A 15,577-nucleotide genomic window follows, 5' to 3' on the forward strand; every position below is an offset into this window, starting at 1 on the left:
GGTGTCTCAGGTGGTTTACATGGAGAAAAATTCAGGAGAAGTGCCGGAGAAAGTAGATCAGGCGGTGGTCCGGGATCCTTAGCCAGAAGAGGTGAGGCTGGTGGTAAGAACAGGGAAGGAGTTGGCTTTGTGAAAGGCGGGTCAGCAGCTAGTGGGTCCGGTGGAGGGCCTGGAGTTTTCTCAGGTAAAGTTTGCAGCAGTAGTTTAAGCCTCCCTGAATTTTGGGATTTCTCAATTGAATCTGAAAGCTTTGACGGTGAGTGGGTTAACACATATATCGGTGGAAGGCTTAGTGAATTCGGTGATGGGTTTGCCGGTGGAGGTCAAGGTGGAGTCAACGACGAAGTTGGCGACGAAGAACCTGAAGATTGGGTGGATTTCTGTATCGTTCATAGGGCTGAAGTTAATGTGTTTGTCAAAAGTGGGATATGAGGGATTTTCGAGAAGGGTGGTGCTGATTGCAGCGGGTGTTTTGGCCGGAAAAGTTGAGCGTGGTCTTAAGACCACCGCTAGTGGTGGCCTTAACGGAGAGGATGATAACTTTGTGAAGGGCAAATCAGGAGTAAGTGGATCTGGTGGTGGACCAGGGGGGAGTACCAGTTTACCCATCTGTGCCGGTGAAGAATCCTGTAGTGGTCTGGGTTGCTGCTGCGGTGGTGGAGGGGGGTGGAATTTGCAGTTGCAGATTTCAGAAATTAAGTGTCTGAGAAATTTCGTGGAAACTGACTTTGGCTTGGAGGACAAGGAATTTCTAGAAGGTGAAGGGGTTAGTAATAGTAAGCATATTATGGTCAAAGGATTAAAACATGACTTGGACGGCAATCCAGTTATGCCTGGTGTAGTAGCTGTACAAAGTTTTGGGCTTACTCACTTTAGGCCCAACCTATCACGACCCAAACAACCCATCACAATTTTTAATGACCGGTTTTACTACCCTTCACCCCACAACCATAATATGTCTCTAGTCTAATCAACGTTTTCAAACAAAACTATTCTTCATTTTTCTCCTACTTGCACCCCTCTAATCTCAACGCAGTCACCACATACACCACCCAAAAGCCAATAATCCCCAATGACAAGATGCTAATCTATTCTGCCATGTTAATGCTAATGGAGCACTAATTCTAGCCAATAAGCAGCCTTTCTCACTGCAATTCGCTCTCAATTTTAGCCCATTCAAGAGCTGGAATAGTGATCATTGTTGCCGAGGCCGGAATTCAAGTGCCGACTATTATCCACCTTGAGAACAAGGTGGAAGTTCAGGGGGCCCGGTAATGTAATAAACTAACTTAGGAATGGCACTTTGAGATGTGTATTATTATTAGGATAGTAGTTTTTAGCCTTAGTATAAATAGAGAGAGGGAAGAAAGAAGGAGGAAAAATTTGTATTGAGGGAAACCTTAGAGAGTCATGGCCTAAAGCCATTTTTTGAGAGTCCTGAGCTAAACTCACTATTTGAGAGTAATAACCTTAAGCTATTAACTTATCTTTTGTAACCTTTCCTCCATTATCAATCAATCTTAAAGCTTTCATCTATCTTATTTCTTCCTTATAAAATCAAGTTACCAAAAATATCATATTATTTAGCTAATCAAAGAACCAATCTTTTTCTTTATTCTACTGCTAATAGTGTGAGTAATATCATTCAATTACATATAGAGAGACACATCTAACTCATCAAAAACAGTATACCTGTAGGCGCGCTATATCACACTTAGCTCCATCTGAGACAAATATATCACCTTCTTCAATACCAAGGTTACCATAAAATGTTGAAGCAATCGCAGCTCTTACTTTCTAAAAACAAAAGCATTGTTAGTCATCCTTACACATACAATAAAAATAAGGTAACGAGATAATTATGCAACATCGAAACAATTGGCTAGTAATGTACTTTATAAAAAAGATGCACAACACATGTAAATATATAATGCTTCGCTTTAAAATTCAACATAAAGAAACCCAATTAAACATGACAGTCTTAAAACTTATAAATTCAAAATTGACTTCTTCCGTCTTTTTAAATGCATCACTTTTGAAACTACTGACTCCTAGGTAATTTTTAGAGATAAGAGATAGAGGGAAAAAAAAGGACCCATGTGATATGAGACAGAGAGAGAATTTATTAGCTAAAAAGGAAAGAGATGGATCTAAATTGAAACATTCATGTATAAAAAGTGATGCATCTAATAAAAAACGGAGGGAGTATTAATATCATGATTAGATATGCATGCTACACTTAACCGGACAAAACCTATCAACTCCATTTGCAATTACAGCTTTTAAAAACCCAATAATTTGCAATACTATCATCAAAAATCATGGAAGTCTGAGAAACTTGAAGCTTTAGGGATATGAAAATTAATTGGGTGCAAAGTAAGAGCAAAAAAGTCATAACACCAAAGTGACCTGCAGGAAGAGAAAACAATGATCCATCCCTGGTCTCCCTTGCTGTAGTTGGATTTGTACCGTTTTTTTAGTCCCACCGACATCTTAAGCAACCAGGGCTAGTCAGCAACTCAGCTCCTCAGGAAGAAGCCGATGATACGCTGCCTGAAGAACTCAAGAACTGACACAAAGAAGGCATCCCAGCAAGCAATGAAGTATATCTGATAGGTGGCCTAAACCGCAGGCTCATCAATGCAAGCAATCAATGCTTTGGTTTATCAGGACTTATATTGATCCATTTCCAAGTATACCAAATGTCAGACAAATTGAAGTTAAAAATTCTCAAATTGTCTTAGACTTGGACACGGATTCAAGGACATGGCATCCATGAAACACACTCTTGAATTTATACATAATTTTGCATGTTTACCTACGTTAAGTCATACATAGTCACATTTTTCCATATATTACATAATATTCCCTTCACTTTCCTACAGCTTTACTTCAACAACAAGTGGATTGAATATAATTGAGGTGTCGTGGTCAAAACTGAAGTGTTGAGTATTGATTTTTAAATCACATATCCATTGTTGAGGTGGCATGTTTCTAGCATGTCTGCTTACGATATATGGAAGAGTTGAAGCCATGATTAATTCAAACTCCTAACACTCCACCTAAGTACACCTACACCATCTGCTATTTAGCTTAAAGTTCACACTACATGCTATCTCTCAACTCCCTCACTTTAGTTTTCTCCCTTCTGCTCTCCTAGTCTAAGCCTGAGAAAAAGACCTATGTTAGTCTGATACAGTAAACTTGGTCAAAAAACCAAGTTGACAAATTTCAGATCCTCAATTACAACTTTACAAGTCAGATGTATCTCTACAATATGATAACATATCCAGACAAGAGATGAAGGGATAGGGAGGAAACGAGGGAGAAAAAAGAATATAAATTTAAAATTGGTAGTGTTGAATGGAATGAGAAGGAACGATTATGGCTATATCAGCAACAATGGTGGCTGTTTCTTTTGAGTTTCCTTTCTTTACTGTTATCTTCCTCATTCCAACACGTAAGGTTCAAATGTACAATCCTTTCGGATCAAAATATTTTCATCAATGGTTCACCTTTGAGTTAAGCCCTGCCATAAGACAATTTATATCCTCCACTTCTTTTCGTGGAAGGGAGATTACAAAATCACCAAAATTAAGGAGCACTTATAAACTATAACAACCTCAGTCGGTCAGTCCACTAAATCGCCAAATAAGTAGTAACCTTAGATGACTCATTCTATCCTAACCATAATCATCACATAATTTCCATAAGAGCATCGTGCCAAAACAACTTCTTCTTGCCCCAACAAAAATACTTGTGAAAACTCCACAATAAATGGGAAAAGCAAGACTTCCCACACAAAGTAGATAACCTAGTTTCGGTATCATCTTTACACTTTCTCCTAAGATCCATTTAGACCCTTTTGGTATCATCTTTACACTCGGTCCTAAGGGCCATTTAGATTTTTTCTCTTTACTCTCTGTAGTTCTATAAATGTAAAGTTGTATTGACTCCTTAGCCTTTACAAGGCTGGCTCCAATGAGAGCCAATAGGGCAGTGAGAGTTGAGTTACAAATTATAAACACCATGTAAACAACCCACATACTCATACATCTAAACAACCTAAAACATGAATTAGCATGCAAAATTAACATACGGAACAAAGTAATGAAGGAACCCAAAAAAAACACATGTTGGCACATACCTTTTCACCTTGTTCAGCTCCATAACCGCTATAGCCTTCTAGTGTTGAAAGACCATGTGCTCGCTACAAGTTTCATAGACATAAAAAATCATGTGAACAAAGAAGAAAGATTTCTGTAAAAAATATATATATATAAAATGAAAGTGAGATTTAGTATAAATAAAAGAGTGATATCATAGATTGATAGGTATGCAGAGTTGCAACAGTACAATAACCAAAAATATGAAACAGTTTACCTTAGCCATAGCAGATGTAATGACAACAGGAATGGGCTCAGTAGTGTCACCAATTCCAAGGCTTATCACTTGAGCATCTGGATATTTGGCCAGGTGCGCGGCTCTTCTTCTGGCAACCTGTGTTTTTAAATGATCATGATCAAATAGTCGTCTTGTGGACAAAATAAAAATTAAAAAAAAAAAAGAGAGAGAGACCTCGGGAAAGAGATAGCCGGCTTGCAGCTTAGCTATATTGGGATTTCGGGAGACCTTGCTGGTGTAAGCTTGACATTCAAATAATAAAATCAAATTACTCTCCCGTAAAAAATCAAATTACTCAAATTGAAAAAATCAAAAAGAGAAAATACAAAATTCACGATAGTTCATCTTCATACCAGTCTGTGGAGTTGCAACACATTTAAAAAACCCGGGTTTTAGTTTTTTAACTCTAACACCAACAATCTGAGCACTGCCAGGCCCGTCCCTGAGGCAGGGCAGGAGGGGCGGCAGCCCTTGTCCCAGGGAAAAGAGCTCTGATTTCATAGTTAAATCCTAACATTAAAGTGTTTGCAATACATTAGCAACCAAATTTGATTAATAATTTTTAGGGATATTTGATGCAATTATCGATCTCATAATTTTAGGGATATTTGATATGATGATAACAAATACAAACAACTTACCTCAGAAGCTGCTTCGATGGGGATACAAGAACTAGATTCACGCCGACTACGCTTCAATGGAGAACGTTGAGTGACTAATCTGAGAGAGAGCAATTCTATGGATCCCTATGACCCGCCACAGTTATTAAAGGGATATATCCGTCTAATAAATAAATGGGCTGAATCCTTATACTCGGTACCATTGTCCAATTATAGTCTAGATGTTTTAGGGGTTTAGAGTAAATTTTTTTTTTTTTTTTTTTTTTTTTTTGACGGGAAGCAAGCTCTTTATTCAAATCAAATGTGGCTCTGATCAGCCAAAACAAATTCGGTTACATCACAAGGATACTCCTTCATCCACACTCTAAGCTCATTAAAAGAAATACAAATCTTTGCAAGATTATGAGCAACATAATTACCACTCCTCCTCACAAAAGAAAAAGCAATTGAATGACAAGAGAGAGTGAGTTGAAGAATGTCCTTCACAAGCATCCCCAAGGCAATAATAGGGACGATTCTTTTCACTAGGTGATTATGCAACTTCAGACAATCGGTCTCCAAACACACATGTCGAAAACCAGACTCCAGAGCTATGTTTAGAGCATATCTCATGGCAAGAGCTTCAACTACATCAACCTCAAACTTACCCTCCAGCTTAAGACAAGTCGAGACCACCACATCACCTACATAATCACGCATAACACCACCAAGACCCACCCCACTTGGAGAGAACACTACTGCATCAGAATTAATCTTAATCACACCCTCCATTGGAGGCTTCTAACTCACGTCGAAGGCTGGGGGAGGAGGATTGGTGTTGCTAATGGCCTGTGCCTGCTCGAATTCCCCAACAATGCCAACAGCTCTATGAATAACTTCAGACATTTCATATCTCTTCCCTTCGAAACACCACCTATTACGCTTCAACCACACCCCCCAAGCAATACTCTAGAAAATATCCCACCAAGCTGCATCCTTGAATATCTTCCTGATAGAGCAGCACCAATCATGGAAAGTTTCCCCATCATACCTCTCCACCTCTAATCGTGGGGCGAAATATACCAAATCAGCTTTGCTTCTCTGCACTTCACCAGCATATGCAGAGTACATTCATCACTCTCACCACATAAAGGACAAAGGGGATCAACAACCATACCTCTTCGTGCAAGATTGCACTTAGCAGCAGCCGCATCTCTAATTGCACGCCAAGCAAAAAAATTAATTTTTTGAGGTAACTCCGCACGCCAAATAGCCTTCCAATCGAAAAAGCATCCACCATTAGATGACGACGCCCCTCCTCTTTTCGATCCTCAATTAGCATATGGTAAGCACTTCGCACCGAGAAATTTCCATCCTTGGTGTAATGCCAGGTCCACGAGTCTTTGTGGTCAAATTGCGGTATGGGAATGCTTAGAATATTGCTCACTTCTGCTTCAGAAAAGTTAGCTTTCAACACATCCAAATCCCAACTTCTATTACTCCATAATTGACGCACACAATTGATGTCAATAGCATTTTCCCCTTGGCTCGACCCTACTGTAAAACCAGGCATATTTGGAATCCATGGGTCTCTCCAAATATTAATAGAAGTCCCATCTCCTATCACTAGTAGAAAAATACAAAAAGGCAACCCCTAAAAGGCACCGATTCAGGCCAATCCGGTGCCAAATACCTGCCTAAAAATGGGCGGAATTTCAGACCAAGAGCAATGGCACCGGTTCAGCTCAAACCGGTGCCAAAAATACAAAGGGCACCGGTTTGAACCGGTGCCAGTAAACCGGTTCATCTATATAATTTTTTAAAAAAACCGCCCATATATAACCCTAACTCTCCCTCACTTCCTCAGCCGCTCCTCCTTCTCTTTCTCTCTCCTCCTTCTCTTTCTCTCTTCTCTGTTCGCCTTCTTTGTCCTTCGATCTCATCTCCTTCTCTCTCTCTTTCTCCTCTTTCGTTCTTCCCAGATTATCCTCCCCTTCTCACTCGTTTCCACCACCAAAGGCCACCACCGAAGAGGCGAAGACCACCACCAAGACCAACACCCAAGACCACCAAGAACACCGATTCTAGGTACATGCATGTGTTTTTTGGGTTTTTTTTTTTTATTTTTCTTTATTTTGAGATTTCTGGGTTTAATTAATCGAGTTTTGGGTTTAATTGGATTTTTCTGGGTTTAATTCATCGATTTAAATCGATTTTTGGATTTTAATTCTATTGATCTGGGTTTCATTAATTGATTTAAATCTTTTTTCGGATTTTATTTCGATTTTTCTTGGGTTAATTTTCGATTAAAATAATCGTTTTTTGGGCTAATTAATCGAGTTCTGGGTTAATTTTCGATTTTATTTTCGATTTTTGTTGGTTAATTAATCGAGTTCTGGGTTATGGCTAGCATTTCAATTTTTCTTGGTTAATTTTTTATTAAAATAATCGTTTTTTTGGGTTCATGCATGCGTTTTTGGGGTTGTTTTCTGGGTTTTGTTTTTAGATTTTTAATTTTTTTTTCGATTTCAAGTTTTTTTTTCTGTGTTTTTTCGATTTCAATTTTTTCTGGGTTTGAATTTTTTTCCAATTTTTGGGATTATTATTTGTTTTTCGATTTTGATTCATTTTTCGATTATTATTTGTTTTTCGATATCTGGGTATTTTTTCGTTTTTAAAAAATTTATGGGTTTTTAACTAATTTTCGATTTTAATTTTTTTTGATTTTTTTTTATTTTCTGGGTTTTAATTTTTTTCGATTTTCTGGGTTTTAATTTAATTTTTTCTTCATTTTCTGGATTTTCTCGATTTTCTGGGTTTTAACTAATTTTAGATTTTAATTTTTTCGATTTTCTGGGTTTTAATTTTTTTTCGATTTTAATTTTTTCGATTTTTTTTTAATTTTTCTGGGTTTTTAACTAATTTTCGCAGCTAATACATTTTAATTGATTTTGTTGGATGAACTAATTGGCGCAGGTATACTATTTGCTTTGCAAGCCCAAAATATTGCACATAATCGAAGAATCAAGAATCAAGAATATTGATTTAGATGTTTGGGTTTTTTTTATTGTGATGTTGTAATCTTTTTTTTTTTATTTATATTGTAGTTCTTTTTTTATTTATTTATATGTTGTAATTGTTTAATTTTATAATTCGTATATTGTAATTTTTTCTTGACTATATACTGTAAATTTCGGTTATATTCAATGATATTCGATTAATATGTTGTTGTTCTTATTTATTTTAGTCAATTTGTTTAAATGAAAAATGACAACAACAACAAAAAAAAAAAAAAAAAAAAAAAAAAAAAAAAAAAAAAAAAAGATTTTGGGGGGGTTTTTGGCACCGGTTAACCGGTGCCAAAAACTTTGAAATAATTTTCTGTGGGCCTTTTTGGCACCGGTTAACCGGTGCCAATTTCGATTTTTGGCACCGGTTTGAACCGGTGCCTTTTTAAACCCCTTTTTGGCACCCCCCACATTGGCACCGGTTCAAACCGGTGCCTTAGGCCGGGTTTGAACCGGTGCCAAATTCTTTTTTTCACGTAGTGTATGTTCTTTCTAACCCCCTTCAAAAGGACATCCCGGGCTCCTAAAATCGATCTCCAAGTGTAACTAGCATTCGGACTAACTCTTGCCTCTAATAAAGTCTTGTGAGGGAAATATTTGCCTTTGAGAACCTTTGCCACGAGAGAATCTTCGTTGGAGAGAATGCGCCACATTTGTTTTGCAAGGAGAGCCTTATTAAAAATTTCATGTTCCGAAAGCCAAGACCCCCTTGATTTTTTGAGGTGTACAATTTATCCCACACAACCCAACAAATCTTCCGTTCTTCACCTTTTTGACCCCAAAAAAATTGACGACACAATTTTTCAACAACATTAAGAATGATATTCGGGATCGCAAAGCATTCTTAATGTTGTGAAATAAGGGGAAAGATGAGAGATTGAAAGAGAATAAATTTTGTGTATATTCTTCCATATGATAAGGTGTATATATATATACAATATATTAGGGTTTGATTGGATAAGAATATAAACCCTAGATCTAGATTGTTCTGTAATGATACAAAAGAGGATATTACCGCTACCGTGAAAACGGCTAAGGCAATTATCAAAGACACACAGCGGAAGACTTTCCTTTAAAATATTTAAAACGACTAAACTTAAAAGTCAAACAAAGTAAAATAAAGTCAAACCTACAACTTGGAACCATTGTAGGCCCTTAACAAAACCAATTTAATTAAAACCTTTACGTTAGTCTCACAACAATAATAATATAATATAATAAAAGCAATAACACATCATAATCTTATGAAAAATAGCATAATTCGCTATTCTCATGAATATGCTTCACCACTTGAAAAGCTTCTCTACTTGTTTCCACTATTCTCCATTAAAAATGGGTCATCATAGGGCCAAGGTAAAAGAAAAGGCCAACAAACACACAATCAGCAAAGCTGAGTACATAAGCGTAATTAAACACACTAACATGCTTTTACCTATCAATATACAACTTCCCTCGTTGCACATGTTTTCAAGCTAGGGATGGCAGTGGGTCGGGTTAAATGGGAGACCCGCCCCATTCCCGCCCAAGTGGGGCGGGGATGGAGGGAGGTTTGGCGGGTGATGGGCCGGGGATGGGTATAAAATGTGTACCCGCCATGGGTGATGGGGCGGGTATGGATTTTAGAGTAGACCCGCCCCATATCCACCCCGCCCCGTACCCACCTTATACCCGCACCATATTTCTTTTAGAAGAGTTGAGAATTTATGAAACTTGATACCCTCAAAGACCCAATAAGCTTGAATAGAGAAAGTCTCAATTTTCTTAACCTAATTTGATATAATCGTCATTAATGTGATACAATAGAGCATCATGACAAAAGGTTTGGGACGATTTTAGGGCGGGTATGAGGTGGGTATAAATATCCAAGTGGGTGATGGGGCGGGGATGAATCCTATCTTCTACCCGGTGGGGCGGGTATGGATGTGGATATTGTACCCGCCATGGGTGGTGGGGCGGGGATGGGTATAAGAATTTTAGGCGGGTATGGGTATGGGTACCATTATCCGCATCCGACCCGACCCATTGTCATCCCTATTTTAAGCACACAACATAAAACAAAACTTCTCAACTAAGTAACTAAATAATTTATTTAGTTTTGATTACGCATAGAACGAGTTTCCCCCTAACCTGCCCCAAAGGGGTACTAACATGGGAGCTACCATGCCAGTATAGAAGAACCACTCGTAAGTGGCGGAATTCCTGTGCATAATAAAAAGGAAAATACAACGTCTTGTACTACCAGTAAAGTTATGGTCAAATATAAAGTCGCATAACTCCCTCCATATGTTTATACTCAAGGTATATACGGTCCAAGAGTTTTGTGCGTAATGTCTTTCACTTTACGTTCTTTACATTTTATTAAACTTGGTGATGACTCACAAATCATAATAATGTCAAACATTATAATTATTCAAACAATTAAACACTCAAATTTAATTCTTGAATAATTAGTGACCACATAATATATATTTAATGTTGAACCCTTTTTAAATCTACCTTGGTGTCTAAGACACCTACCTTAAACGCTTAATGCGCCAAAAATCCTATCCTTCGGTGTTAAAAATACCTTAAGTGCACTAAGGCACCAACATACAATTTATTCCTCGTGTACATAGACACTTATATAGCTCCTTTCCCATGCTTATAGCATCATTAAAAATTATTTGAACAATAATAAAATTCCCTTTTAATATTTCAATTCAAATTAAACAATTAGTTTAATTAAACATGTTTTCTATCATGGCATAAATAAAAGTGTATTATGGTTTATATTCAACATGTCAAACTATTATTTTCCACTCATTAATCCATCACAAAATAAATCATGCTTCATAATTCAATAACCAAATCAAAATTTCCACACATACTCTAGCATGATACTACTTGTAATTAATTAATCACATCTAGCAGGCTACTACATCATCAAAAACATGCTAAGTACGCGAACGTACCTTGAATACGACCTTAATATCGCCACGACTAATAGAAATCACTCACTTCAAAGTCTCCTACAATTTAAAATAATAATAGAGTAATCCACTCTACACAAATTTCCAGCAATATATACTCTTATCAAACCACTCATAATTTAATTAAAATAAGTTGAAATTTTATTTAAAGACTCATACTTTAATCCCATTAATGGGTAATTAAAATTCCTTAAAGAAACTTGATTTTTAATATACTACCAAAATTCCAGCATTATATATTAATGAAAACTTGCTTCATTTATGCTTTAAAACACTTAAATTAAAGGTTTAAACCATCCTAAATCATAATCCTTCAATAATCAATTATTTATGAATTCAGGGTTTCAAAATTGGGGCTTTTTAATTAGAATTAAAATCTGAAAATTAAATTGCATCATACATAATACCAATCATCATAATATTAACACAAAACCCTTAATTTATTTGTTTCAAAAAAACCCTTAATTTATAATTAGATATAAGGTTTAAACAAAAATTTAAAACAAAGATTAATTTTTTTTTCCGAAGGGGAGAAGGCCGGATAGCAGGCCGCCGCCACTGCCGGCTGCTGCCAGCCCGCTGGTGGTTTCCGCCACTGTCGGCTGCAACTGCTGGTGGCCGAAGGCCCACCGGTGGTGGTGGTGGTGGCCGGCAATGGTGATCTGAAACAAGGGGAAGGGGAAAAAAGAAAGAAAGTAAAAGAGAAAATTATAGCAGAAGATAGAGAAAGTTTATCTTAGATTTTCTTCACTATAGGCAAAGTTTAATTTGCCCAAGTATTGAATATTTATACCCCTTTTTTTTAGAAACCCTTCTTACCTAAACTTCCCTTTTTTTTAATCTTTCCTAATAAAACTTTACTAAAATAAAACTTTCCTAGCTAAAAGAAATTCCAACTTAATAACATAATTAATTTAAATAAAACTTTCCTTTTATAAAATATTTCCAAACTTGTTTAAAATAAGTAACTAAAATATCATAAATAATTCATTTCAAATTATTTAAATCCCCACAAAATACTTATTTTAAATAGAATACATATAAAAATACGGGGTATTACATCGGCGCCTCCCCTCCTGATGTCCCTTCCACCAAAACCACCAAACTTGCACCCATAAAACACCTTGAATGTAACACCCCCGATTTACTAAGAAAATAATAAATAAGAGAAAGGAAAAATAAACAACTTTTAAATAAATTTGCGGAAACATACACCTAAATCAGGGGTATTACCGTCACACTTGACGCCATGTCAAGTGCTAAGGCTTATAAAAATCCCAATAATTACAACCCAATAATTTAATTGAGCTATTTATACAACTTTATAAACTCAATATAACAAACTAATCGAAACACTTGAGCTCATTTAGCAATGATCATCACTTGATCAACCCGTCACAATCTTGACTGCTCACCATTAAGGACAAATTTCAAAATAGATTGTTGCAGAGCTACCATAAGAAAAAGACATGGCTACAAGCACAAGTAGCACAACAAAACAACACACACGTCAGCAAAAAGCTGAGTAATCACAACTTATCAAAATACAGAGAATAATAGAATATTAATTTAATATAGTCAATTCACTTAAATAATGTAGTTCAAACTACATTACACATTGTACACTGAAAATAACCTTTGTCAACTCAACCTCAAATAATAATACAATCCTCCACTCAATTAACTCATAAACAATAAGTGTGATATGCTCTTTGTTCTATACCTAACCTTGGACATGAGTAATTCGAATAATTAAACCAACAAGTATAAAAACTTGAATACTCTCAATAACCAGAAAACACCTTGAACCAGACCACATATGGGCCAATTCCCACCGTAGGAGACCATGGAAACATAAATAAAGATTGTACCTCATTCTTAACTCATGATCATCATTCTCTTACCAACATGCCAAGAACTAAGGTATATAACGTCGAGCCTCAAACCAAGAACAAAACAATAATTCACAACCTTTTGATCTCATACACCGATCATGTAATCTTTCACATGATAATAAATAATATCTCAACAATGGCACAGGTTCCCAAATAACATAATAATTCGATTCACAAGAATATCTCAACTCTTATAGGGCAATAAAACTAATACCCAAATATAATTAAATCACAACCCAAAAATAATTAATACTCTGCATTAACAACGCTAAAATTAAACCTCGAGAACAATACTCCCCATACCAACAACATTAAAACCATAGAAATAATTGTACAATTAATTATACACAACAAAAATAATATGATATTCAAATCAAATCAATTCTTACAATATCATAATAATTAATCATATATGCAAAGGGTATCAATAATAAATCATATCACACATAATAATACAAAATATATTACAAACATCTCCAAAATAAGATTCGTGTGATTACATATAATAAATAATACAATCAAATTATAATCAAACAACTCCAAAAGATTGATAGTGTGATTACTAGGCAAAAAAATATAAACATACGACTCTAAAAATTGATAGTGTGATTACATATAATAATACAATTAAATTAAACAAACATCTCAAAAGAAGTTTGTGTGATTACCTTCACGCAGATAAAATCTCAAACTATAAAAGTCCATGATTAATTTGTTTGACGAGGAACACAGTCAACACACCGCCCAATCCTTTAACAATTTCATGAATATGAGATGCATACTCATGCATATCAAAAATAGGAGTTGACCTTGATTTTTAGATAATATGATTGCAGATTTGCTTCACAAAACACAAATAAAGTTCACGAAAGAATTTTGTGAAAGTCAGATTAGCAATAGAGGATAAAGCTAAAAGCTGGAGTACATAGAGGCAAAGCTAAAAATAATTAGGGTATAAATAATATTTATAGTTTCATAAACAAAGAGTCCTACTAGAAATTAATAGGCTTTAAATCTTTTAAAAAATAATATATAAAATAATACTCATATGAGATTAAAAAAGTGAGTTAAAATCATAGTTAGGGTCCAACTTTTTGGAAAATATTGTATTAGGGGTTTTCAATTTTTACTACTTAGTGTTTGGGGTCTAAGATAGCTTTTCCGGTGAGATTTAATTAAAAAACTTGGACCCTTCTAGTTAACCAATAAAAACAATTCTTTCTTTTCTTTTTCAAAAAAATAAAACAACCAAATAGAAAAATTGAAAAATTTGGACCCTTCTAGTTTTTTTTAGTTATAGTGATATCGTTTCCTATATGATATTTTTTATTATTGATAACAATTTAACTTAGTGTTTTTTTTTTTTTTTTTTTTTTTTTTTTTTTTTTTTTTTTGGTAGTGTAAGCAAGATACATAATTAGCTAATTTTTTCTTTAATAATAATTCATGTTTCATTTCAATAAATATGTAATGATAAGAGAATCAATAAATTTTGTTATATTTCACAATTTTTTAAGACAATTTTCTCTAATTAAAAGTGTAAAATTGATAATAATATTAAGAATTAAATTAATAGTAAAATCTTTTAATATAACTAAGATTTAAAACAATAATTTAATAAAATATGAATCTTTTTTATTAAACTTAAATTTAAATAAAAAAGAATATGCATAATTGACATATCGTATTAGGGTCTGTTCACATTTACTGAACTAAACTGAACTGAGCTGAAATGAATATTTTATGAGAGAAGGAAATTAAGGGGTGAACTGAACTGAATTGCACTGATTGGAGCTGAACTAAACTAAACTGAAATTAAACTGAAGTGAATAGGCCCTTATTGTGAATTTTTTTTGGAGGTTTTATCGCACCCTTATTTTAGAGAATTCAGATACAACAAAAAAATTAAAAATTATTTTGTAAATAATTATGATATTAATTATGAAAAATATTTATTTTCATATGTTACTAAACCTTACGAAGTATTACTAAATTATTTTATTGTTTGAAATAAATCAGAATAATTTTTGTCACCCATAAAAAAGTGTTTTTGTCAAATTTTTTTTTTTAAAAATATAAAGCGTCTAACTTATTCATAGTAATTTAGAGAACCAAATTAATTTGAAAAAGTCACCAAGGTAGTAATATATTGCAATTTTGTGCACATAATTAGGTAAGAAACCTTAATTAAAATAAATTGTATGTGCTCACTAATTAATTCAAAAATTAGATTGAATTTGTATGTATTGTTGATTGTCGTGTTGCATTCTTGAATGATTGGTTGGTGTCATCACATGTTAATTGGTAAATCACGTAAAGTGTAAAAGGATACGCAACAAAACTCTTAGGCCCTGTTCACTTCACCTTAAAAAAATAATATTCATTAAAAATAATTTTAGTTCAGTAAAAATAAGTTTAGTTCAGCAAAAATAATTTCACTTCAGTAAAAATCAGTAAACGTGAAAAAGAAATATAATAAAAAAATCAGTAAAAAATAATTTAAGTTCAACAAAAATAATTTAAGTTTAGCAAAAATAATTTTAAGTAAAAATAAGGCAAATGAACATAACCTTAGAATACCTTGAATATATGAGGGGTTATGCAACTTTATATTTGACCATAACTCTTAAAAAAAAGCGTGT

General features: G+C 34.5%; 2 protein-coding genes across 2 annotated transcripts in view; both read right to left on the reverse strand.

The window, feature by feature from the left end:
- The window catches only part of LOC145605453 (LL-diaminopimelate aminotransferase, chloroplastic-like), a 35,700-nt gene extending 30,536 nt beyond the window's left edge, over nucleotides 1–5,164 (reverse strand). Inside the window, exons 1-6 of the mRNA XM_081661510.1 lie at nucleotides 5,046–5,164; nucleotides 4,758–4,914; nucleotides 4,579–4,646; nucleotides 4,384–4,500; nucleotides 4,148–4,210; nucleotides 1,693–1,797 (exon numbers count right to left, since the gene is read on the reverse strand). Coding sequence (XP_081517636.1) covers nucleotides 1,693–1,797; nucleotides 4,148–4,210; nucleotides 4,384–4,500; nucleotides 4,579–4,646; nucleotides 4,758–4,905 — 501 coding nt within the window. The 5' untranslated portion in view covers nucleotides 4,906–4,914; nucleotides 5,046–5,164. The remainder of the gene's footprint in view (nucleotides 1–1,692; nucleotides 1,798–4,147; nucleotides 4,211–4,383; nucleotides 4,501–4,578; nucleotides 4,647–4,757; nucleotides 4,915–5,045) is intronic.
- A 157-nt stretch (nucleotides 5,165–5,321) lies between these two features.
- LOC145578268 (uncharacterized) lies at nucleotides 5,322–5,795 on the reverse strand. The gene has a single exon (XM_081635622.1). The coding sequence runs from the start codon at nucleotides 5,793–5,795 to the stop codon at nucleotides 5,322–5,324; it is 474 nt and encodes a 157-aa protein (XP_081491748.1).
- Between the last annotated feature and the right edge of the window lie 9,782 nt (nucleotides 5,796–15,577).

Source organism: Chenopodium album, chromosome 2, assembly GCF_948465745.1.
Source record: "Chenopodium album chromosome 2, dcCheAlbu1.1, whole genome shotgun sequence".
Taxonomy (NCBI): domain Eukaryota; kingdom Viridiplantae; phylum Streptophyta; class Magnoliopsida; order Caryophyllales; family Amaranthaceae; genus Chenopodium; species Chenopodium album.

Excerpts from the sequence above, each read along its gene's own strand:
- LOC145578268 (XM_081635622.1), bottom strand. The coding sequence starts at position 5,795 with ATGGAGGGTGTGATTAAGATTAATTCTGATGCAGTAGTGTTCTCTCCA.